General features: G+C 40.8%; 1 protein-coding gene across 3 annotated transcripts; it reads left to right on the forward strand.

Annotated features, from left to right (window-relative positions):
• Nucleotides 1–191: 191 nt before the first annotated feature.
• NOL11 (nucleolar protein 11) lies at nt 192–23,746 on the forward strand. 3 transcript variants are annotated; one of them, XM_019466477.2, is made up of 18 exons: nt 192–390; nt 2,136–2,249; nt 2,379–2,435; nt 5,469–5,617; nt 6,992–7,049; nt 7,347–7,491; nt 9,686–9,874; nt 11,549–11,625; nt 14,348–14,471; nt 15,064–15,152; nt 15,716–15,784; nt 16,505–16,689; nt 16,842–16,967; nt 17,123–17,350; nt 17,785–17,863; nt 18,498–18,590; nt 23,061–23,168; nt 23,334–23,746. In XM_019466477.2, the coding sequence occupies exons 1-18, from the start codon at nt 250–252 to the stop codon at nt 23,448–23,450; spliced, it is 2,148 nt and encodes a 715-aa protein (XP_019322022.1). In that variant the 5' UTR covers nt 192–249; the 3' UTR covers nt 23,451–23,746. The 3 variants fall into 3 exon arrangements, with proteins under 3 accessions (XP_019322022.1, XP_019322023.1, XP_053748629.1); XM_019466478.2 differs by having other exon boundaries at nt 17,183–17,350; XM_053892654.1 differs by lacking the exons at nt 192–390; nt 2,136–2,249; nt 5,469–5,617 and having other exon boundaries at nt 2,394–2,435.
• The last annotated feature ends 772 nt before the right edge of the window (nt 23,747–24,518 follow it).

Here is a 24,518-nt window from a genome sequence, read left to right on the forward strand (position 1 = left end):
GTCACACAGAGTACATCCGGGACGCTGACGGGGCGGGGCTGGGAGGCGGAGTCTAGAAGGAAAGTCCAGGCTCCGCCCACCCGGCGGCGCCCACAGCCCTGCATGCCCGCCACGCCCGGCAGAGGTCGCAGGCTCAGCAAACAGGTTTGTTATTTGGCGAGCGCCTGTCCAGTTGCGATCCTAGTTCTCGCGATAGAAAGCGCAAAGCCTGCCGGGAGGGATGCGCGGCCGTCGGTAGGTTTGCCCAAAATGGCAGCCCTGGAGGAGGAATTCACGTTGTCTACGGTACCCTTGGGTGCCGGGCCTAACGGACTCCTAGGTGTGGAGCAGAGCGACAAAACAGACCAGTTTCTAGTGACGCACGGCGGCAGGACCGTCATCCTCTATAAGGTGAGGGCGATGTGATCGGAGAGCCCCCGCTGAGGTCTTGCCCCTTTCTGTTCACTGAGCTAGAGCCGCAGGTTTCTCACGGCTTCAGAGAGAGATCGCCGAGCAGCTTGTTGGAGAGCTGGCTTGGCCCCTCCGGGACGCTGAGTGAGGTCTAGAATAGGATTCGGCTGTTTTCCTGGAGAGAGAGGCATATTTCGGAGTCGCAAGTGGCGGAGCGTCTAAGTGCACGTGGGCTAGACTCAGAAACGAAAAGAAAACCTGTGCTTTCGCTTCGCATCTGTCCGACAGGGCCTTAACATCCCCTCCTGGGATTTCTTGTCACCCCAGCTGCCCGCAGAAGGTTGAACAGAGATTGGGCGGGAGAGCATGATTGGCAGCATGGGAACAGTGTTTGTGTCCCTACCCTTCTTTCCTCTCTTTGGGGAAAAGAGATGTGTGGATTGTTTTATTGTTTGTTTGGTTGTTTGTGTCCTTGGTAGCTTGATGGAATTTTGATTTCGAGTGAGCTGTCTCTTGCCAACTCCCATGTTGTAAATCCTGGAGTTGAGTCCTGGACAGGCTCTATACGTCCCACCCCCTTTTCATCCTCGCTCTTGGCTCACCACACGTTCTACGTTGTGCTTTTAGTGGTCTCATAGAAAGTAACTGTTTTATTTGGGCTGCTGAACATAGTTTCACGTGTCTTTAAGAAGCTAGCTGTCTGCTTGGAAGTTTGGGGAACAGGTTCCCAACATTCCTTTTTTTTTTTTTTTTTTAAGTTTATTTTTATTTATTTTAAGAGAGAGAGAGAGAGAACAAGCGGGTGAGGGGCAGAGAGAGAGGGAGACAGAATCCCAAGGAGGCTGCCTTCTGTCCAGCACAGAGCCGAATATTGGGTTCGAACTCACGAACCATGACATCACAACCTGACCCAAAATGAAGAGTCAGAAGCTTAACTGACTGAGCCACCCAGGTTCACCCTGACTCCTCTGATGACACTGTTGGTTTTTACCTTGGCTGTCTAGTGGACTTAAAATTTTGTAGTTCCTGCATAGGAATACAGTGGCTGATTGGAACTGACATGATCGGGACTGTCCCTACTCAGTTTCCCATGCCTCTGTTCAAAGGCACGGTGGAATCCATTTTTTAAATGTACTGTTCACTAAATAGTGTTGTTTATTTACATTTTCATTTTAGGAACTTAGTCATATTTTCATTTAAATTACTTTTTGAAAATTTTTTATGTTTTTTTAATTGTAGTAAAATACACATACAATTTATCTCGGGGTGCCTGGGTGGCTCAGTTGGTTAAGCGTCTGACTCTTGATCTCACTCAGCTCAGGTCTTGATCTCCGGGTTGTGAGTTCAAGCCCCACGTTGGGCTCCATGCTGGGCATGGAGCCTACTTAAAAAAAAAAAAACTTAGATCTTAACCATTTTTTGATCATACAGCTCAGGGTATTTAGTACATTACGTTGTTGTGCAGTCATCACCCCCCTCCACCTCCCAAACTCTTTTCATCTTACAAAACTGAAACTCCACCATTAAACAATAAATCTCTATTCTCCCAGCCCCTGAAAACCACCTTTCTACTTTCTGTCTTAAGTGGAATCATACACTGTCTTTTGTGACTACTTACTTTTTTAATTTAGGAAGTTTGTCAAATGCTATTATGTTAATGATTTCTTCCTTTGTCTTGATTGTAACTTTAATTGCTTATAATATCTGAAATTGACCTTTTGAATATTGTATGTTAATTTTACTAGGTTTCTGATCAGAAACCCTTGGGGAGCTGGTCAGTGAAACAAGGCCAAATTATAACGTGTCCAGCTGTGTGCAACTTTCAAACTGGAGAGTTTATTGTTGTACATGACAATAAGGTGAGTTTTAAAACTATTTATATAATAATATATACAGCACAAGTGTTGATTTATTAACTGTGTACATGAAAACTGTTATGTGTAAATGAAAACTGGAATGCTTTCTTAACTTGTATGTTTTGATTTAAGGTTTTGAGAATATGGAATACTGAAGATGTAAACCTGGATAAAGTATTTAAAGCTACAGTAAGTCTGAATTTTCTGACTTTTTAAAAAAAATGTTTATTTGTTTGTTTTTAAAGTTTATGTATTTATTTTGAGAGAGAAAGAGAGAGAGCACAAGCAGATGAGGGGGAGAGAGAAGGAAAGAGAGGATCCCAAGCAGGCTGCACACCATCAGTGCAGAGCCCGATGTGAGTCTCGAACTCCCTGTGAGATCGTGACGGGAGCAGAGATCAACAGTTGGACACCCAACTGACGGGGCCACCTAGATGCCCCAAATGTTCATTTACTTTTGAGAGGGAGGGAGGGGCAGAGAGAGGAGGACAGAGGATAGGAAGTGGGCTCTGCGCTGACAGCAGCGAGCCCGATGTGGGGCTTGAACTCAAGCCGCCAGATCAGATCTGAGCTGAAGTCAGACACTCAACCCGCTGAGCCACCCAGGTGTCCCGGAATTTTCTAACGTTTTTAATGTAGTAGATCATTTCTCTTCATGCATCTGTGAAAGTGAGCATAAAGGTTACATTAGCTTTCGTTCTAGTTATCTTATAGTGTATCTTGGTAACACATCTTAGTTCATGAGTTAATGTTAGAAAATATAAACTTTTTTATTCCATGAGATTAAGAATTTAAATAATTCCTGGGGCACCTGGGTGGCTCAGCCGGTTAAGTGTCCCACCTTCGGCTCAGGTCATGATCTCATGATTCGTGAGTTTAAGCCCCGTGTCGGGCTCTGTGCTGTCCAGCTCAGAGCCTGGAGCCTGCTTCGGATTGATTCTGTGTCTCCCTCTCTCTCTGCCTCTCCACTGCTCGCTTGCTCTCTTTCTCTCTCTCTCAAGAATAAATAATTAAAAAAAATTTTTTTTAATTCTTGAATAAGTTTACAGTTAATTTCCATGAGTTCAGGTGTTTATGGTATGTCTCTTGTGAGAACTTACCATGCCCTTTCTTAAAATAAGTAGAACACGTCCTGCTACTTTGATGCAATGTGTGTGTGTGTGTGTGTGTGTGTGTGTGTGTGTGTATACACACATGTATTGTTTTTTCAATGTTTATTTTTGAGAGAGAGAGAGAGAGAGTGGGGAAGGGACAGAGAGAGAGGGAGACACAGAATCCAAAGCAGACACCAGGCTCTGAGCTGTCAGCACAGAGCCCCACATGGGGCTTGAACCCACGAATTGTGAGACCATGACCTGAGCTGAAGTTGGACACTCAACTGACCGAGCCACCCACGCGCCTATACATATATATATGTGTGTGTGTATATACACACATATATTTATATACATACAGAGAGAGAGAGAATCCCAAGCAGGCTCCACTATCAGCGCAGAGCCCGATGCAGGGCTTGAACTCACGAACTGTGAGATCATGACCTGAGCTGAAATCTAGAGCTGGGCGCTTAACTGACTGAACCACCCAGGCGTCCCTGCATTATGTATTTTTAAGAGTGGCTCAGAATGCAGTAAAAACAACCATGAGGAACTGTGCATTTTCTAGTGACGACCTAAAGTATGTTAATTAACTTTTTCTTACAAATTGAGAGTCTCAAATTAGGGTAACCTTGAAAGTTCCTTCCAGTTCTTTCTATCTATCTATCTATCTATCTATCTATTTATTTATTTATTTTTACTTTTTACTTTTTATTTACGTTAGTGGAGAGCGCTAGTGGGGACAGGGCAGAGAGAGAGTCCCAAGCAGGCTTCACACCATTGCAGAGCCCAACACAGGGCTCAGTCTCATGAACCATGAGATCATGACCTGAGCCGAAATCAAGAGTTGGACACTTAACTGACTGAGCCAACCCAGGTGCCCCCAAAGTTCCTTCCGGTTCTAGATGTCTTAACTCTAAGGGTGCCTGGGTGGCTCAATCGACTGAGCTTCCCATGATCTCATGGTGATGGGATCCAGTCCAGCATCGTGCTCCGTGCTGCGTGTGGAGCCTGCTTAAGATTCTCTCAGTCCCTCTCCCCCTTTCTCTGCCCCCCTCCCCCCACTCTGCATGTGCTGTGAATAAATAAAGATGTCTAATTCTAAGTATAATTGGCAAATTTTAAACATTTTTGAAATTTATTATTTTTGAGAGAGAGACTGAATGTGAGTGGAGGAGGTGCAGAGAGAGGGAGACACAGCATCTGAAGCAGGCTCCAGGCTCTGAGCTGTCAGCACAGAGCCCGACGAGGGGCTTGAACTCACGGAACTGTGAGATCAGGACCTGGGCCAAAGTTGGAGGAGTAACCAACTGAGCCACGTAGGAGCCCCTAATTGGCAAATTGTAGACGTGGCTTATAATGGAGCTGGTTCAGATATAATCGCATTTATCACCTGGAACCTTGAAACTTCTGGCTAGCTAACTATGTTGTCTCTCGGACCCCGTCTTTTCATTTACCCTGCGGTAACATGATCTTGATTTTTACAGTGGGGTTAACTTATTTTCTTGGGTTTACAAGCTGTAGTTGTAATTATGGCATCAGTCTTTGTCTTGTACCACAACTGCTTAAATCTAATTAGTGGCTTTATTTATACCTCTTCCACCTTCAGTTTTTGGAAAGCTAGGTTGTACCTAACCTCCAGTACTCACAATGAAAGGATAAACCAAAAATGCGTAGAAATGCAAAAAAATACTTAAGGGGGAGAGCAGGGGACCGAGTACACAGAATAGGAGTAAAAGGCTTCTGTGTGGGGGTGCCTGGGTGGTTCAGTCGGTTGAGCATCCCACTCTTGATTTCCACGCAGGTCATGATTTTGCAGTTCGTGAGATCGCGCCCCAAGTCAGGCTCTATGCTGACAGTGTGGAGCCTGCTTGGGATGCTCTCTCTCCCTCCCTCTCTGCCCTTAAACCTCTTGCTTGCACTCTAAATAAATAAGTAAATAAATAAACTTTATAAAGAAAAGGCTTCTATGTATATTTATGTTGTACATTTGACTTTGGAACCATACAAAGCTGAATCAAAATGAAAACAAATCAGTTCTTAAAAATAAGCTTTCTATAAACGTCCTTATTTTATTAGGTGACATTTGTTTTAGAATAAAAATTAATGCATTCTTATGTTTTTCAAGTTGTCAGCTGAGATCTATAGGATACATTCAATACAAGGGACAGAACCCTTGGTGCTATTCAAGGAAGGTGCTGTTCGTGGTTTAGAGGCCTTGCTTGCAGAGCCCCAGCAGAAAATTGAAACTGTTCTCTCTGATGATGAAGTGATTAAGTAAGTTCCAATACTTGTAAGTGAATTTTTACCAAAATAATAGACTCTGCATGTTTTTTAACATTCTTTGCCTTGGTTATAAACATAACAAACCTTAATTAAAAACCATGTATGTGCTGTTGGCCAAATTAGCATCCTCCAGAAGCCTTGAGAGTGTTAGGCGATTGAGGAAACTGCAGGGACATACGAATCCTGTTCTAATGACAGAGAACTGGATAGTCAGTTATTTGAAGATGAAGTGGGTAACTCCAGGAGACCAAAATCTCTGTTTTCTGTCCTATTGCCCTGACTGCCAAGATTGGAACCCTTACCCCTGAGCAAAAGTAGTTTGTTGTTAGTAAAATCATGATAGTGCTTTGAGCCCTCTGCTGTCCCACATTCTGGAATAAAACTGGAAAAATGACTCACTCAAATGATAGAAGGAAATCCCCTCCAGTCCCCATTATTTTATCACATTTCCTGTTTAGTGAACTTGCTCCCTGTCCAGGTCTACTTGATGCAAGCTAAGTTCCTGAAAGTCAAGGTGCAGGCTTGTACTGAGTGAACAGTGTGGACAGTGACCATGTGTATCTTGGACCGCCCTGTTGAATGCTCCTAATGTGTGGAGGAAAGTGGAGGAAATCCCTCGGAAAAGGGATGTAGGTGGAGGACCTGGGTTCTAATGGCCACTTTGCCAGAGTCTGGCTGTGTGTGGCCTTGCCTAGAAGCCCGTCACCACCCCCCCCCAGCCCCCGGCCCACTGTCCCGCGGCTCGAGGAAGGCACATGAGCGCCTCATGTTTTCCTCAGAGCACGGGTCCCAAAAGTGACTGGAAAGGGAGAGGAGGTGAGTCAGATAAGGTTAATAACACTGCACAATGTCCCACAGCCACCCCTTTGGAGCTTTACAATTCACATTGTCTTTCTTTTTTTTTTTTTGTTAAATTTTTTTTTAACGTTTATTTATTTTTGAGACAGAGAGAGACAGAGCATGAACGGGGGAGGGGGAGAGAGAGAGGGAGACACAGAATCGGAAGCAGGCTCCAGGGTCTGAGCCATCAGCCCAGAGCCCGATGCGGGGCTCGAACTCACGGACCGCGAGATCGTGACCTGAGCTGATGTAGGACGCTTAACCGACTGAGCCACCCAGGCGCCCCTCACATTGTCTTTCAAAGCTCCGGGAAGTTCAGGAACTTGCATTTAATCCAGAGATGCATTTGACAGAGAAATGCCTACTGATTCCCTGTCATATATGTATCCTGAAACACCGAATCAAATGTTCTCTGATGTCTCTCTGGCTCTAAAAAATATTGAAGATAAGGTATCCTCTTAAATTTAGTTTGATCGGTTTCTCTCAGCTGGTGATTTGATGTTTTATAATTGTTCTGTTTTTTAGGTGGACAAAGGTTTTCATGGTATTTAGGCATCCTGTCTTAATCTTTATTACTGAAAAAGTAAGTGATCGCTCTGATTCCTGGCCTGTTTTGCGACATTTCAAATTCACCTGTATTATTTTTAAAACTAAAATCGGGCATTAGTATTTCTCTCAGATGTGTGTGTGTGTGTGTGTGTGTGTGTTTAAATGCTAAAAAACCTATTAGTTACAAGGAAATACATTTTAGAATACGTTTAAATGGATAAGAGGTTTTTAAGCACTCGTTGAAGTAATTGGAGTGACAGTTGGCTTTAACATTTAGGTACAGTTGGTTGAAATGGAAATATTTTTAAATAAACCCTTTTTTTGCGTGCAGCATGGAAATCACTTTGCTTACATACAAACATTTAGCTCTCGCACCTTAAGCAAATACACACTCTTCCATGGACAAGAAGAAAAATCCGTCATACAGAATTTTACTGCATCTGTGGATCGGAAATTCATCTCTCTGATGTCATTAAGTAAGTATTTTTCTTTGAACTTTCAGAGATAGTAAATAAAGGGATATCACAGGATGGTGGTTTTTTGGAGTTTGAGTCTTAGGTTTTTGCAGTTGTCTGTTGTAACACTTCCCTTCACGTGCTTCCTTACAAGCATTTATGCCCTCACTTTTTGCACTTTGTCATGTCTGGTCACGCATTAAGTCAGTATTTGTCGGCAGGTACCTTTTATTTTTTATTTATTTCTTTATTTATTATTTTAATTTTTTTAATGTTTATTCATTTCTGAGAGAGAGACAGAGCATGAGCAGGGGAGGGGCAGAGAGAGAGGGAGACACAGAATCTGAAACAGGCTCCAGGCTCTGAGCTGTCAGCACAGAGTCCGACATGGGGCTTGTACTCATGAACCATGATTTCGTGACCTGAGCCGAAGTCGGAAGCTTAACCGACCGAGCCACCCAGGCGCCCCATCGGCAGGTACCTTTTATATCTTAAAATTTATCATAAGCAATAAATGTAATATCAATAAAGAAGGAAAAATCACTATCGTGATAAGGTCAGGTTGTTTGATATTGTAAATAGTGACCCATAAATTAAGAGGGTTTTTTTTGTTTTGTTTTTTTAATATTTATTTTTGGGAGAGTGCAGTTAGGGGAGGGGCAGAGAGAGGGGGACAGGATCCAAAGCAGGCTCTGCACTGACAGACTGACCGCAGCGAGCCTGATGCGGGGCTCCAACCCACGAACCGCGAGATCATGGCCTGAGCTGAAGCCAGACGCTCAGCAGACTGAGCCACTCAGGCGCCCCTAAGGTTGGTACTGAGTGGCTCCGGTAGTCCTCTTTTTTAGCCTTAAGGTATAGTTTGCCCTTCTTTGAACAGTGGTGGAGGCAGATGGGTTAAAGGAGACTAACAAAGCATTCGTGGCCTCTGCCAGCCAGCATTTTATAGATTTGTTAATGCCTTGGAGTTTAGCTGTATGTAATGGTCTAAAGTATAATCCAATTTCATGTGACTAGGAGAAAGAAGAGTGCCTGTGTGGGATTCTCATCCTCCTGCTCTTTATGGCTCCTCTTGAAGTTGTTTTGAGAAAAGGGAGAAAGAAACAAAAGCAGCATTTTCATATTATCACAATTAAAAACCTGTGAAGTTTTTTAATGTGCAAATGTTTGCAATGGCTATTAAGAAAAAGGTTCCTATCTAGAAGATCTTTGGAATGCACTTAATGCCTTTGCTCAAGAAGGACTGGTTTTCTTATGGTTTCACTTATATACTTACTGGTTTTGTTCTGTTTTGTTTTTTAAGTAGGCTCCATGCCCAACATGAGGCTTGAACTCACAACCCTGAGACTAGGAGTTGCATGCTTGGGCACCTGGGTGGCTCAATCGGTTAAGTGTCTGATGCTAGCTCGGGTCATGATCTCCTAGTTTGTGACTTTGAGTCTCACTTTGGGTTTTCTGCTATCAGCACAGAGCCCCCTTTGGATCCTTTGTCCTCCTCTCTCTGCCCCTCCCTGCATGTGCTCTCTTTCTCTCTCTCTCAAACATTTAAAAAAAAGAAAAAGTTGCATACTCTACTGACTGAGCCAGCTAGGCACCCCAGATATACTTACGATTAAATGAAAGCTTGTGGGTTAATGAATGAACATAGAAATAAGGGAATCTGAACCAAAGAGCCCTAAAACCTTTGTGTTATTCAGCTAGAACCACGTGAAATTGCCCAACTTCAATTGACATACGAAAAACGGCAACTTCATACAGTTTTCAGGGTGATGGAGTAACAAAAAATGTCATGTGCAGACCCGAATGCTAATTAATCTTGAATGTGAGATACATCCTTTTGGTGACTAGATTGTCTGTATTCCTGACAGTTCCTTCTCATATTTTAAGTTCGTACTAGTATCTACAGTTTGTAATTCTTACCTGTTGTGACGATGTTTTTTTTTTTTTTTTTTTTTTGAGAGCAAGTGAGCCGGGGAAGGGCAGAGGGGAGAGAGAAAGAATCATAAGCAGGCTCCACACCCAGCTCAATTTTAGGTTTGTAGTGCAGTGCGTTCTTTAAGGGAAAGCAAAGAGCAATGTGATTGTTAACTTTATTTTTCTGATTATATCTTCTATCAAATTGGTCCAACTTACAAATAACCTGGTACCTTTAGCTCTAAAAGATCTAGAACTGTCCTTTAACTGATACTGAGCAACAAATGCTTGTTCCCAACAGGCTCTGATGGGTGTGTATATGAAACCTTGATACCAATACATCCGAGGGACCCAGACGAAAATCAGAGGGTAGTCAGATCGCTGTTGCTCAAGACTGTGGTGGCCGGTGATGCCCGAAGTGGTGTTGCACTCACCGTCCTGGATCAGGATCACGTAGCAGTCCTAGGACCCCCGCTGCCAGCTTCCAAGGGTGACTGGATGTGATCAATTAAGAAGTCCTTTGGGTTTTTCCTTCAACGTGTGCCTCTTTTTTTTCTTTTTCTTTTGTATTTATTACCACCCATTCGTTTTCTTTATCATCGTACTCAAATTATTTTTGTAGCTTCCTAACTCTTCTTGAATAGGTCTTTGATTTTATCTTAACATTAGTTAATCTTTTTTTTCCCCCCAGGTTATTTATTTATTTATTTTTTTTGTCATCTCTATGCCCCACGTGGGGCTGAAACTCAGCGACCCCGAGATTAAGGGTCACATACTTTCCTGAGACAGCCAGATGCCCCATCTTTTTAAAAAACATTTCCTTATATCATGACCTTGCTCGTGACTAATGTCTTAAAGAAATAAAAACTGCAAATATCTGTACCAGCCCGTGGGCGTTTGATCATTGGTAAGCCTTACAGTAGAGAATTGAATTCATAGCCTGGTGGCATTTCAGCAGAATGGAAGTCCACACGACCTGGATGTCTTGAAATTCAGGGTCTACTAGAATGCTTTTCCATCTGTGACTTCAGAGCATGATTCTCATTTGCACCTCCCCTAGCCCCCAAACACCCCTCCACACAACACAGACTTGTAGTCTATGACGAAGAACGTACTTGTTCCTGACCAGTGCCCGATTGGGATCTCTTAGGCAACGCTATAAAACTCAAGAGTCTTTTGTTCGGTGTTCAGGTGTCTTACAGTCTAGGCCCCACCCATCTTTTCCTGTCTCTTTTCCCAGTTGCAGAGCAAAAACCCTTTGATTTATTCAGTCCAGGCTTCTTATTGACTGTACGCGTCATCTGCCTGCGCTCTCATCTGCCTGTGCTCGTCTGTGATTCTTTGTTTCTCCTGCTTATTGAGATAGGAGCTACTAGACACAGCGTAGCTGTCCTGGGCCAGGCATTTGACTTGTGTTATCCCTTTGCGCTATTTAATCTTCCAACAAGGCCAGGAGAGAAGGTAGTTACTAATAGCACTCCTGTTTTACAGACCAGGAGACAAGTGTTAGAGGATTCAGTAGAGCGGGGGTTCGGCCCAAGCAGATTGCCTCTTCGGTCACGGACCTTACTTTTCTCAAGTCCTGGTGCCCCGCCACTTTACCGCCCTGTGCTGTTCCTCTCCCCCACCGTCCTCCCTCTTTCTGGTTCTGCTCTACCCCCCGAAACCTGGTAACCACCGTTAGAGCTTCCGTCGTCTCTTTCCAGAGGGTTTTTATACGTATGCAGGCAAATACTACTGCTTATTTTTTTTCCTCTTCTTTTCCCATGAATGGTAGCATACCGTACACGCTGTTGTGTACCTTATTTACTCACTTACCTGAGAGATCAAAGAGCCCTTTCCATATTGACATTTGTCATTATTATTACTGTTAGTATTGTTAGCTTTCTTTTATTAGAACAGTTTAAGGTTCACAGCAAAATTGAGGGAAAGATACATAGATCTCCCATATGCCCCCTGCCCTCGCACATGTCCACTTGTCATGAGACCTCATTTCCTTGAATTTCTGTGGTACTCACTGTCTTTGTGACTCATTTTTATACTGCATGAGGCAAGACTTGTGTGTTTAATTGTGACTCTCCCCAGTCTCCCCACTTCCCCCTGCCCTCAGCATCACATATTTACATGTGGCACAACGTCTGAATTTGTATGTCTTATTTTACAGAATGCCTTTCCATATGGAACACAAAATTTCAAACACTACAGACTTCCAGAGAGTTACCACAGGGGACCAGCGGTCAAGTAAGTTTTTGTCCTTGACTCTTTTTTCAAATTTAGTACTTTTGTGCATGATAAATACACTGTAAAGGAAGAGACTTCCGATCTAAATAATTTGGCAGTTTTTGTTTTGAGAGAAAGTGCGTGTGAGCCCACGTGAGCCGGGGGCAGAGGGAGAGTGAGAGAGAGAAACTTAAGCAGGCTCCATGTTGAGCGTGGAGATCAGTCCCAAGACCCTGGATTCATGACTCGAGCTGATTCATGGTTCAACTGACTGAACCACCCAGGCGTCCCTATTTGGCAATTTTTGATTAAAATGAGAAATATATTTTTTTTTTTTTCAAGAAATTTTTTTAAGGTTTATTTACTTTTGAGACAGAGAGAGACAGAGCATGAACGGGGGAGGGTCAGAGAGAGGGAGACACAGAATCTGAAACAGGCTCCAGGCTCTGAGCTGTCAGCACAGAGCCCGACGCGGGGTTCAAACTCAAGGACCGCGAGATCATGACCTGAGCCAAAGTCGGCCGCTTAACCGACTGAGCAGCCCAGGCGCCCCGAGAAATATTTTTTTATCTGCAAGAGTATACTTGTTTGGTTATTTGAATTTTCTTTTATGTTTGTTACTTTCAAAACACTAAATTTGGGGTAATTTTAGATCAAGGGAGAATAATTAGTAAATAAAACAACTTTTGTTTTTAGCTGCTCTTTGGTTTGACCTTTTTACTTCTGTATTGTTTTTTATATTTTGTTTTTATTTTTTAAGTATTTTCTGTATCCGGTGTGGGGCTTGAACTCACGGCTTTGAGACCAAGCAGGAGTCACATGCTCTACCGACTCAGCCAACCAGGCATCCCTGCCTTTGTATTTTGAACTATGTGCCCGGGCTGTTACTTTTCTAACAAATTAGTCTTTTAGATATATGTTAAACATTCTCGTGGAGTTACACAAGAATTATTAAAGAATTAAAATTTAGACCAACCAAACTGTAAACTTCCTGAGGCCGGGGGTCCTTGTCTATTTTGTTACCCATTTTATCTTCAGTGTCTAGCAGAGGTGCTCAGTAAATATTGGTGGTTTAGTGAATGCGAATAAAATGCAAATAAAGGTAATACAGCTTTACTGATAATTGTAATTAGAGGATAAAGAGACTAAATTTCTCAGCATACAATATAATTCTAATTTATAGGGGTGCCTGGGTGGTTTAGTTGGGCATCTGACTTTGGCCCAGGTCATGATCTCACGGTTCATGAATTCATCAGGCTTGCTGCTCTCAGCGTGGAGCCTGTTTCACATCTTCTGTTCCCCTCTCTTTGCTCCTCCCCTTTTCATACTCCCTCTCTCTCTCACAAAAATGAATGAACATTTAAAAAAATTGTAATTTATACTTACAACAGAGTTAACCATTCACAATTCTGCTCTAACATATGATTTCCATTTTTCTTTAAGCTTTTTGTTCATATATCTTATTTATACTATTTTAATAATTGGAATCCTAAGATAGAAACAATGTTAAATTCTGCTTTTTTCTTTTTTTTTTAATTTTAATTTTATTTTACAATTTACATCCAAATTTGCATATAGTGCAACAATGATTTCAGGAGTAGATTCCTTAGTGCCCCTTACCCATTTAGCCCATCCTCCCTCCCAGAACCCCTCCATTAACCCTCAATTTGTTCTCCATATTTATGAGTCTTTTCTGTTTTGTCTCCCTCCCTGTTTTTATATTATTTTTGTTTCCCTTCCCCTATGTTCATCTGTTTTGTCTCTTAAAGTCCTCATATGAGTGAAGTCATAGGAGATTTCTTTCTCTAATTTTGCTTAGCATAATACCCTCTAGTTCTGTCCACATAGTTGCAAATGGCAAGATTTCATTCTTTGTGATTGCTGAGTAATACTCCCATTGTATATATACACCACATCTTCTTTGCCCATTCATCCATCGATGGACATTTGGGCTCTTTCCATACTTTGGCTGTTGTCAATAGCGCTGCTATAAACATTGGGGTGTGTGTGTCCCTTCAAAATAGCACACCTGTATCCCTTGGATAAATACCTAGTAGCGCAATTGCTGGGTCATAGGGTAGTTCTATTTTTAGTTTTTTGAGGAAACTCCATACTGTTTTCCAGAGTGGCTGCACCAGCTTGCATTCCCGTCTGCTTTTTTCATCTAGCACATCATTAACTGAGTGCCCTGTTAAGTAGCCTTTGTAATCATCACATTAATAGCTTTAGAATAGTGGCAATACTATTTTTAAATAATTATTTTAAATGCATACAGTGATCAGATTTTTAAGAGTTGAGAGTATCCTTTAAATTATGCTTCATTCAGGGGCGCCTGGGTGGCTCAGTCGGTTAAGTGCCCAACTTTGGCTCAGGTCATGATCTCATGGTTCATGAGTTCAAGCCCCACATCAGGCTCTGCGCTGACAGTTCAGAGCCTGGTGTCTGCTTCAGATCCCGTGTCTCCCTCTCTCTCTGCCCCTTCCCTGTTTGTGCTTGTCTCTCTCTTTCTCTCTCAAAAATAAATAAACATTAAATTGTGGTTCATTCAGACATGGGTAGAAATAAGAGCTGTGTAAGCCTACCCAGTTAATAAGTTGTACATGTGAGGTTATTCTGGAAAGTTGTTTAACTTTATCCTGTTGTTTTTTGTTATGTTAAGATTACTTAACACTAAGTTATTGTTATAAATGTGATTCAGATCTTAGAAAAAAATTGCTTACATTTTCTGTAACATTTTTTGTAGCTCTGGTATTTTGGGGAAAATTTATTTATGCTACATGGAAAATTTCTTACTGTGATTCCATACAAGTGTGAAGTATCTTCATTAGCAGGTGCTCTTGGAAAACTCAAGCATAGTCAAGATCCAGGTAGGAGGCCACCCCTTTTTTTTAAAGTAACCTCTATGCCAAATGTGGGGCTCGAACTCATGACCCCAAGATCAAGAGTCGCATGCTGTACCAACTGAGCCAGCCAGGTACCCCAGGAACTTCTGTTTTTTTCTTATTAATGTAAACCATTTTATTAACTTCCAGTGTGATGTATATTTCTACAGCCATCAGTTTACAGAGCCTGTTTTTGATGTTGAAATTTGCCACTGTTCATTGAAATTTCCTTGACCCAGGTATCTACCTTGGGAATAGTCTATACTGCAGGTACTGGTGTAGGCTGAAGAGCTACACTGTTTTGAACACCAGTGTTCTGACTTTAGGGCATTGGAAGAGTCCCCCAGGCAAAATCACTAATTGCTTTATCCTCTCGTGTTTCCCAGTGATCTCATCTGTTGGCTTAATGTTGCTGGACACATACCCTTTTACTGTATTGTGACTTACTGATGTGGGGTTATCAGTAGAATTCAATGGTCTTTAAAGCATCTCTTGAATTGTGCATGAATGATTGTCGTTTGGCTAAACACCAATAGGTCAAAAATTTTCAGAAATTGTATGCTTTGTGTTTTCTTAGGCGCTCACACTGTGCCTCATTTTGTAAACTGGGAAACATCTCGAGGATATGGATTTGGATCCCAGAACTCAGAGCAGTCGAAGAGAATTGTAAGTTTGGTAGTTGAAATAGAAATGTTAGTGCAGGGTGGGTAGAGATTACTTAAAAATAAGATCTTAAAAAAAGAAAAAAAAAGTTCTCCAAAAATGTTAGTGCAAATATTTTAAAGAGAGGAAAAAAAAAAGGTGGGATTATTTTAATAATTCACATCTGTACAACTCTTATGGCTTTGATCTTCATGACGGCAATTTGAATCGTGAACCCAGTGACCTGACAGCCTTTATCCAAAATGTCAGGTGTAGTTTAGTAGTTAATTTTTATGGGCATGTGTGTGTGTCTAAGACACAGGTGTGAAAATGGACAGTTTGCAATTAGTAATAATACCTTGTTGAGTATAGCGAGTTTTGTGTGTGTGTTACAAAAACCTTAAAGGTATTTAAATTACTCTAAATAAACCCACTCTTCACTATAACGAAGCTATAATATTTTGAAAAGCTTGTGATGAGAGCATTAAGGGTGCAATTCTAGTGTCTTTAGGACATTTTATATTCTTCTAAATATATGTTGGATCTTTTGCATGTTTTGAGATCCTAATCAATTTACTTAATTCCAGTTAAGGAGAAGGAAAATTGAAGTGAATGTACCGCCTCCAGCATTCGAACAACTTTTATCAACGATAAAGGTAAATAGAATATTAGAAATATGAAAAATCGAGGCACCTGGGTGACTCAGTCAGTTAAGCGTCTGACTTTGGCTCAGGTCATGATCTCACCGTTTGTGAGTTTGAGCCCCGCGTCGGGTTCTGTGCTGACAGCTCAGAGCCTGGAGCCTGTTTCAGATTCTCTGTTTCCCTGTCTCTCTCTGTCCCTCCCCGGCTTGCGCTCTGTCTCTTTGTCTCTCTCTCTCTCTCTCTCTCTCCGTCTCTCTCTCAAAAATAAACATTAAAATAATTAAAAAAAAAAAAAAAAGATAATATGAAAAATCAACCGAAGCGGTAAAAGAAATCCCATCTGCTTTCCATTCTAATTTTTCTGATCACTGTTTAATATCTGCAGCTAACATATGTATAGTGTCTTCAGGTTGTCAGAGCTACCTTATACTTTGGCTTATTTGACCCTTACTGACCATTTTGTGAGAGGGAGGTGGCCTCATCAGGATCTCTTTCACCTTTGCGTTGAATATACTTGTCACTTTGCCTCTTAAAGAATTTGATCTCTAAACCCTGGAATTAATTTCTGGTTTGGTTTGGTCTTTGTGTAGCATATCGTATCAACTCCCAGTTTCACAGGAATGCATGAATGTTGTTAAGTGATTTGAGAAAATGTTGAGCTAGGAACTTTTGAGTTCAGAGTGACGTTTGTTTCCTGTACTAGACTGAAGTCTGTTACTTCCACCCTTTCAGAAAGATTCAGAAAAAGACATTGAAGTAGAACTATGTAAATTTTTGGCTGTGAAGCGGACACCTGACTTTCATACTATTGTTGGGGACATAGTATTAGAACTTCTGGGACGACATACAACAGAGCCATCATTTTACCCCCGGAACTCTCTGATGCAACTTATCCAGACACACGTGCTTTCTTACAGGTAAGTGTTTCTGTGTACCACGCTTTGTGTCTGTAACTCTTCTGACCTTGTTTTTTATAGTTCTAGTATTCATACTCTGAAAAAGCTTATACGTTATTTGCAGTTGAGATCTTTCTTGCTATACAAAAGTGGTTCATGGTGTTTTGTCTCAGCTTGTGCCCCGGCCTGATGGAGGCGGCCTTGGAAAAGACAGATGTGCAGATGTTACAGCTGTGTCTACAGCAGTTCCCCGACATTCCTGAATCGATCACCTGCGCTTGCTTAAAAATTTTCTTGAGGTAAGTTAGAAGCTGATGGTCCTTTTGCTCCACTGCATCTTTACTCTCTTACAGTCCTTGATTTCTAAAACGTCTGATGCTTACAGAACGAACATTTTTCTAGTAAGTTCATGCAGCGATAAGAATTAATTTCTCACTTTCAATTAACATGATAGCATTAGTGATGACAGTCTTCAAGAAACAGAAATCAATATGGAATCAGTTTCTGACTGTAGTGATCCTGTGCAAGAGAAAATGGACGAGCAAACGGAAATTCTTCAAAACGGTTTCAATGCTGACGAACAAAACTGTGACAGCTGTGATCGGAAGTTAAACCAAAAGCCTCAGGACGCAGCCGAGGAGACCACCTCGTGCCCTGTGGTACCGAAGAGAGCGGCACTGCTGTATCCTTTGAAACCCTCTCCCCCGTATTGTCTCTTTCCGCAGATACAGGCGAGTGCCAGGCAGTAACCCGGGAATAAGTAGATCATTTCAGGTGCTTTTTGTTTTCTTCAGTTTTTTTCAGTTTCTGCCTGAATGTGGAATACATTCAGTGCTAGATTCAAATAACTTACTTAAACCTGTTTTAAGAAGGCGTATGAAAGCAGAAGCTCTATCAATTCTAAAAACTAGTCTTCTGAATAAATACCAGTTAGACGAGTGAAGTATTTGAGGTGGCCTGTCGTGATGAGGAGAAAGTTCAGTGATCGAGCTCTTTCAGAAAAGTGAAACTTTCATATAAATTTAGAAAAGATCTCATTGAGGCAGGGAGTTACTCATAATTCCGGTAGAAAAGCCTTCATTTGTTGAAACAAGGTTTTCCTTTAGTCCTGAGTAGAAATGCAATTCTTCATTCAGCTTATAGCGAAATGTTTCTTCTGCCGCACTTGAAAGACATCCCAGCACAGCATGTCACTGTAAGTGTTTGTAGACATCCTATGGAATTTTATATTCTATACGTTTCACTGCTCAACTGACTGACTTTAGGGCACTTGAAAGGTGATCAGTGAAGGTTCCTTCATGTGAATAAGAGGTTTCCCAGCTCCCACGATAAAAAACTGTGCCCAGGAGATGAGTGATTTTTGGTGGGCAGATCTTGGCATGCTTGGTGCCAAGCCTGAAGGCCAAGTTGATCCATCTGCATTAAAAACAGGTGCCTGGCCGGCTCGCTCTCAGTGGAGCATATGACACTTGATCTTGGGGTTGTGAGTTTGAGCCCCATGTTGGGCGTAGAGCTTACTTTTAAACAAACATTTAAAAAAAAAAAAAAGTAGAAACTAAAAAGAATTGCCCAGAGATGGATTCTCTCTTTTCTGCTTATTGTTTACAAACAGGATAAGCTTCCCAGCTACCCCTCCCCAACCAGATGAACTCCCCATTGATAGCAAAGACTGTGTTTTATTCTTTTTTATATCCCCAGATGTCTAGCATATTTGTCTGCTGTATAATTAAATTCAGTAGCTTCTTAAAATTCTTCAGTCTCTTTGTTAGCTTTATAGAGAGAAAATTTTTCTATCGAAGTGATAAATTGTCCTTTTTCTTCCTACGCAGCTATTTCTCCAGTATTTGTATTTCCTTTATCTGAAGTGTAGTGAAAATGCTACTATGACTCTTCCTGGACTGCACCCTCCAACCTTGAACCAAGTAAGATCATCTTCTTTAAAAGTTTTTTTTAACTTTTTAGTTTTAATTCCAGTAGAGCTAACGTACAGTATTATATCAATTGCACGTGCACAGTATAGCGATTGAACAGTTCTAGGCATTACTGAGTGCTCATCGTAATTAGTGAACTCTCATTATTTCCCCTTCACCTATTTCCCCCATTCTCCCCACCCACCTCCACTCTAGTAACCAGCAGTCTGTACTCTACAGGAAGAGTCTGTTTTTTTGGTTTGTCTCTTTTTTTCTTTGTTCACTTGTTTTGTAAATTCCATATATGAGTGAAATCATGTGGTATTTGTCTTTCTCTGACTGATTGCACTTGGCAGAATACACTCCAGCTCCATCCATGTTCTTGCAAATAGCAACTTTCCGGGTATTTTTTTTTTAATGTGTATTTATTTATGAATGGGGCAGCAGCAGCAAGTGGGGTAGAGGTGGGGAGAGAGAGAGAGAGAGAGAGAGAGAGGGAGAGGGAGAATGAATGAATCCCAAGCCGGCTCCACACTGTCAGCACAGAGCCAGATGCAGGGTTTGATCTCACAAGCCGTGACATCATGACCTGAGCTGAGATCAAGAGTCACATAGTCAACCGACTGAGCCACCCAGGTGCCCCTTGATTTCATTCGTTTTTAATGCTGAGTGATATTCCATTATACACGCGCACACACACACACACACACACACACACACACCCCCACACACACCTTCCCCACATCTTTATCCGTTTATATATCGATGGACACTTGTACTGCTTTTATAATTTGGCTATTGTAAGTAATGCCACAGTAAACATAGGGGTGAGATCATCTTTTTAACTTGTTAACTTGATCTGGTGCTAGGAAAAGTCTGTAAGAACAAAATAATGTTATATATAATAGTGTCAGAACTTGGAATTCAGTAACTGATTTCTCTTTGTCTCCTGGTCCATATGAATTTCCTCTCTCACCCTGTATACAAACCACTGGAGTGAAAGGTGGGGAGGATCTCTCAATTTGGGGTCAAAATTCTGTGCTAAAGAACTTAAATACATCTTAAATTCTTGCTATTGTGACCCTTTTCAAGAATTTCCTTATCTCTCTGGGAGATGGTGTAAGTGTCCAAATCTCTTTAAGAATAAGAGAATTAAGGTTAATGGAAAAAAATGTTTTCAGAGAATCTCTTTAAATACAGTATTTATTTGAGAAGCAGTTTAAAACGTTAAAAAGTTTATTGTTGCCAGTAACGCATGGCTGGCTCAGTCCGTAGAGTATTCAACTCTCAATCTTAGGGTTGTGAGTTTGAGCCCCATGTTGGGTATAGAAATTCCTTAAAAAAAAAAAAAAAAAAAGTATTGTGGTTTAAGAATATGTTATCCTAATTAAGCAGTTTAAACACTTAATTTGACTACTTTCATTTAAAAAAAATTTGTTTTTAATGTTTATTTATGTCTGAGACAGAGCATGAGTGGCAGAGGGGCAGAGAGAGAGGGAGACACAGAATCTGAAGCAGGCTCCAGGCTGTCAGCATAGAGCCCGACTCGGGACTTGAACTCACAAACCATGAGATCATGACCTGAGCCGAAGTCGGTCGCTCAACCGACTGAGCCACCCAGGCACCCCTGCTTTCGTTTTTTTTTTTTAGTAAAATTTTGTTAAGTAATTTTTATTTTCTTTTAATTTTTTAAAATGTTTTTATTTATCTTTGAGAGAGAGAAAAACTGAACGCAAGTGGGGAAGGGGCAGAGAGAGAGGGAGACCCAGAATCCGAAACAGGCTCCAGGCTCCGAGCTGTCAGCACAGAGCCCCACATAGGACTCAAACCCATGAACCGTGAGATCATGACCTGAGCCAAAGTAGGATGTTTAACCACCTGAGCCTCCCAGGTGCCCCTAAGAAGTTAATTTTTGGAGTCAAAAATTCCAACATTATCAGAGGTTGCTTCTCCACTCCCCTTGTCCGTCTTAGGGATAACCAATATTAAGAGTTTCTTTTGGGGCACCTGTATGGCTCAGGTGGTGGAGCGTGCATTCCTCATTCTCAGGGTTGTGAGTTCGAGCTCCGTGTTGGGTGAAGAGATTAAGTTAACTTAAAAAAGTCTCTTTTATGTCTGGGAATTTTCTTTCTATACCCTAACTTAATCTTCCTCTTGTTTTTCTAACAGAAATTAGGTCATAGTATGCATGCTATTTGCAATTTGCTTTTTTATTCAGCCCTGAGTTTTAGACATTTTCTGGACCAAACATCTGCCTCATTTCTCTTCTTTTTTTTTTTTTTTCTTTTAATTTAATTAAAAATTTTCTTAAGTAATCTCTACACCCAGCATGAGACTCAAACTCAGACTCCGATATCAAGAATTACATACTGTGCTGACTGAGCCAGCCAGGCGCTCCCTGCCTCATTCTTTTTAATCGCTGCATACTATTTCATTTTATGGAGAATCTTAATTTATGTCAGTCCCCTGTTGATTTGCCTTAAGTTGTTTACAGTTTTTTTATTATTAAAAAACTTCAGCGAACCTTCAGCGAACATCTTTACACACTCTTTTTTTTTTAATTTTTTTAAATGTTTATTTATTTATTTTGAGAGAGAGAGAGATTGTGAGCAAGCATAGGAGAGACAGAGAGATTGAGTCCCAAACAGGCTCCACTGTGACGCTGAAACTCACAAACCATAAGATCATGACCTGAGCCAAAATCAAGAGTCGGCTGCTTAACTGGTTGACCCACCCAGGCACTCCCCCCCCCCACACACTTTCTTTTTCTTAAGTAATTTCTGTATCCAATCTGGGGCTCAAACTCAAAACCCTAAGATCAAGAGTCACATGCCCTACTGGCTGAGCCAGCCAGGTGCCCCTACACAGATGTTCTAGTATGATTATAAGGGAACACCTGTGGAGTAAATTCCCAGGAGTTGAAATTACTGGATAAAGGGTACATGCATTTTTTTTTAGGTGTTTGTTTTAAATAATTTCTCCCCCTCCCCTTTTTTTTCCATATTAAGTAATCTCTACACCTGGCATTGAACTCACAACTCGGAGATCAAGAGTCCTATGCTCTAATGACTGAGCCACCCAGATGCCCTGCATTTTTAGTTTTCAAAATGCCAGTACCTTTCTGAAGGGTTGTGACCATCTTTTCTTGTCTATTTACATTTCCTTTCGTGAACTGCCAGGTTGGGTTCTCTGTCCAGTTTTTTTTGTTTTTTTTTTTTAATTTTTTTTTTTTTAACGTTTATTTATTTTTGAGACAGAGAGAGACAGAGCATGAACGGGGGAGGGTCAGAGAGAGAGGGAGACACAGAATCGGAAGCAGGCTCCAGGCTCTGAGCCATCAGCCCAGAGCCCGACTCGGGGCTCAAACTCACGGACCGTGAGATCGTGACCTGAGCTGAAGTCAGACGCTTAACTGACTGAGCCACCCAGGCGCCCCAATGTCCAGTTTTCAATTGCATTTTCTGTCTTTTTCGTTTTGGCTTATAAAGAATTCTTTGTGTATTAGAAAATTGTCTTTTTCTATGGAGTGTATTATAAGTACTTTCTTCCTATCACTTGTCTTTTTACTTATTTCAGTGTAATTTTTGCGATAGATAAGTTTCTGATTTTATTTTAAAGTTTTAATTTTTAAAATTATTAAGCTTTTCCTTTTTGGCTTCGTTATGGCTAGGTCATGCTTGAGGCCCTTTCAACTCAGAGAATATAAAAATAGCCACCCTTTCTTAGTACATTCATGGTTTCCTTTTCTGTGTTTAATTCCTTGATTCACATAAAAAAATTTATTTTGGTGTAAGGAGTTTCATAGGGATGAACCTTCCCTTCTCCACCCAAATGGTGGATGAGTTTCCTTAATGCTTTTTCATGACAAGTGATATTGCATGTTAACTACAGCCCATCTGAAGGTGTCAAACTATGTAGAATACTTTAATAAATGTATAGTGATTGTATTTTAGTTCATGGTAGTTCATCTTTGATACACCACACCCTATTCTTGGGGCATAGTGTATATTTCAGAGTAGGAGATGAGTGGGTTGTTTTTTGTAACTGTCAGTAGTTTTTTTTAAGATTGTATTTTTAAGTAATCTCTATACCCAACGTGGGGCTCGAACCCACAACCCTGAGGTCGAGTCCCCATGCTCCACAGACCAGACCAGGCCAGCCAGGGGCCCTGATTACAAAAAAAATTTTTAATAAAAACCATGTACTAACTCTCCCTTGGATTAAATGTCACTCTGGCTTTCTTTTTACAGATTAATGCTGTGAAAAAGATTGAGTTATGCTTGTAAAATAACAAGTGTAAAGCAAGGAAGACCATTTTTATATTGTTTAGAAATTCTTCCATTTCTAAACTTAAATGCTTAGATTTTTGTAAACAAGACTAACTTTTCTTATAACTATTTGATATAATTCTGGACTTTCTAAAATGAATTAACCTAAAATTAAATTTAAAATCTTAACTTTCCTTTTCCTGTTTATCCTCAGATTATGGATTGGATATGCCTCCTTCTGGATGCTAACTTTACCGTCGTGGTAATGATACCAGAAGCAAAAAGACTACTGTTAAGTCTTTATAAGTTTGTGAAATCCCAGGTGTGTGATTATTTGATATATGCTGAATTCCTTTTGTACCCGAGTATCACTTACATTATAATTTATTCTTAACATTTTTGTCTTGGCATAGTTATAAGTAATCGTGGAGGATTTGTTTGTGTGTGGAAGTTACGGTACAAGTTACTCTGAAACTTTTTTCTTTAGATATGCATTTGTTCCGAGCTCAACAAGATTGAAGTAAGTTTTCGTGAGCTGCAGAAACTAAATCAAGAAAAGAATAATAGGGAATTATATTCAATCGAAGTACTGGAACTCTTCTGATGCTACCGATTCTCCTTCATAGATGTTTTATGAAGCTCTTTTATGTGAATTCTTCCTGCTCTTCCAGGCAAGAGATGTGTTTTGTTTGTAACTGTCTCCGTGACCAGAGAAATGAGTCCTCTAGTACCTGGACCATCACTGTTGCATTCTTCTGGGTTGGAACGTAGGTTTCATGTGAACCTATTTTAGTTTATGGACGTTGGTGGGGAGAGGTTCTGAAACTTTTTTTAAATATGTAACTGAGCTGATTTTAAGTAAACTTATTTGTGTATTGATAAAAATCTAATTTCTTACCATGTGTTTTGGTTAGTTCTTCTTTTAGTAAAAAAAATAAGTAATAAATAAATAATAATAATAGGAAAAATCACCACTGAAACAGTGATTCTAAGAAGAATGTAGTTTTATCAGAGTCCGAAGGTGTCCTAGCTCACCCGTGCTTGTGGGGGACCGAAGAAGTCAGTCCCATAAGCAGGACCCTCAGCAGAAAGGTCTGTACAGGCACGTGCCTGTCTTCTGCCATTTTCTCCTGTCCTTTATCGACTTCTGCTTACCTGCTTTATATGCCCAGGGGTTGAACAGTACCTCCCTCTATTTGTTGTCCCTCAGATCATCTTCATGATGAGTAGGTAATTTAGGTTTTTATATTACTAAATAGTAAAAAAGTCTGTTCTGAAAATAGCTTTATAGGTTAGTTGACCATAGAATTTCCCATTTTAACTCTTTGGATTTAAGACAGATGAGGGGTTTTATGTAGATGAAATGAATGCTTTTGTTTCTTGGAGATAAACTCAGGATTTATCTTTGTTAAAAATGAAATCATTCTTTCAGGTGATGAATTAAGATCCCTGTAAATAACTTGAAACATTTCTGAGCAATGAAATCTCTGTTGAGTAAATCATATTGAAACCTGTTTTAACTTGAAGAGTTACAATATGTGAAAAACAATTCCTGTAAATTCTAGTGCATAAATATAAGTTCAAATGTGATTGTAGAGCCCAGAGTTACAGAATTCGGATTGCTTAACTTAATTTGCATCAGAGAGAGGCTTCGTTTTATGTCAGGCACTCC

This window comes from Panthera pardus, unplaced genomic scaffold (assembly GCF_024362965.1).
Source record: "Panthera pardus isolate Hobbes unplaced genomic scaffold, ASM2436296v1 HiC_scaffold_3, whole genome shotgun sequence".
Taxonomy (NCBI): Eukaryota; Metazoa; Chordata; class Mammalia; order Carnivora; family Felidae; genus Panthera; species Panthera pardus.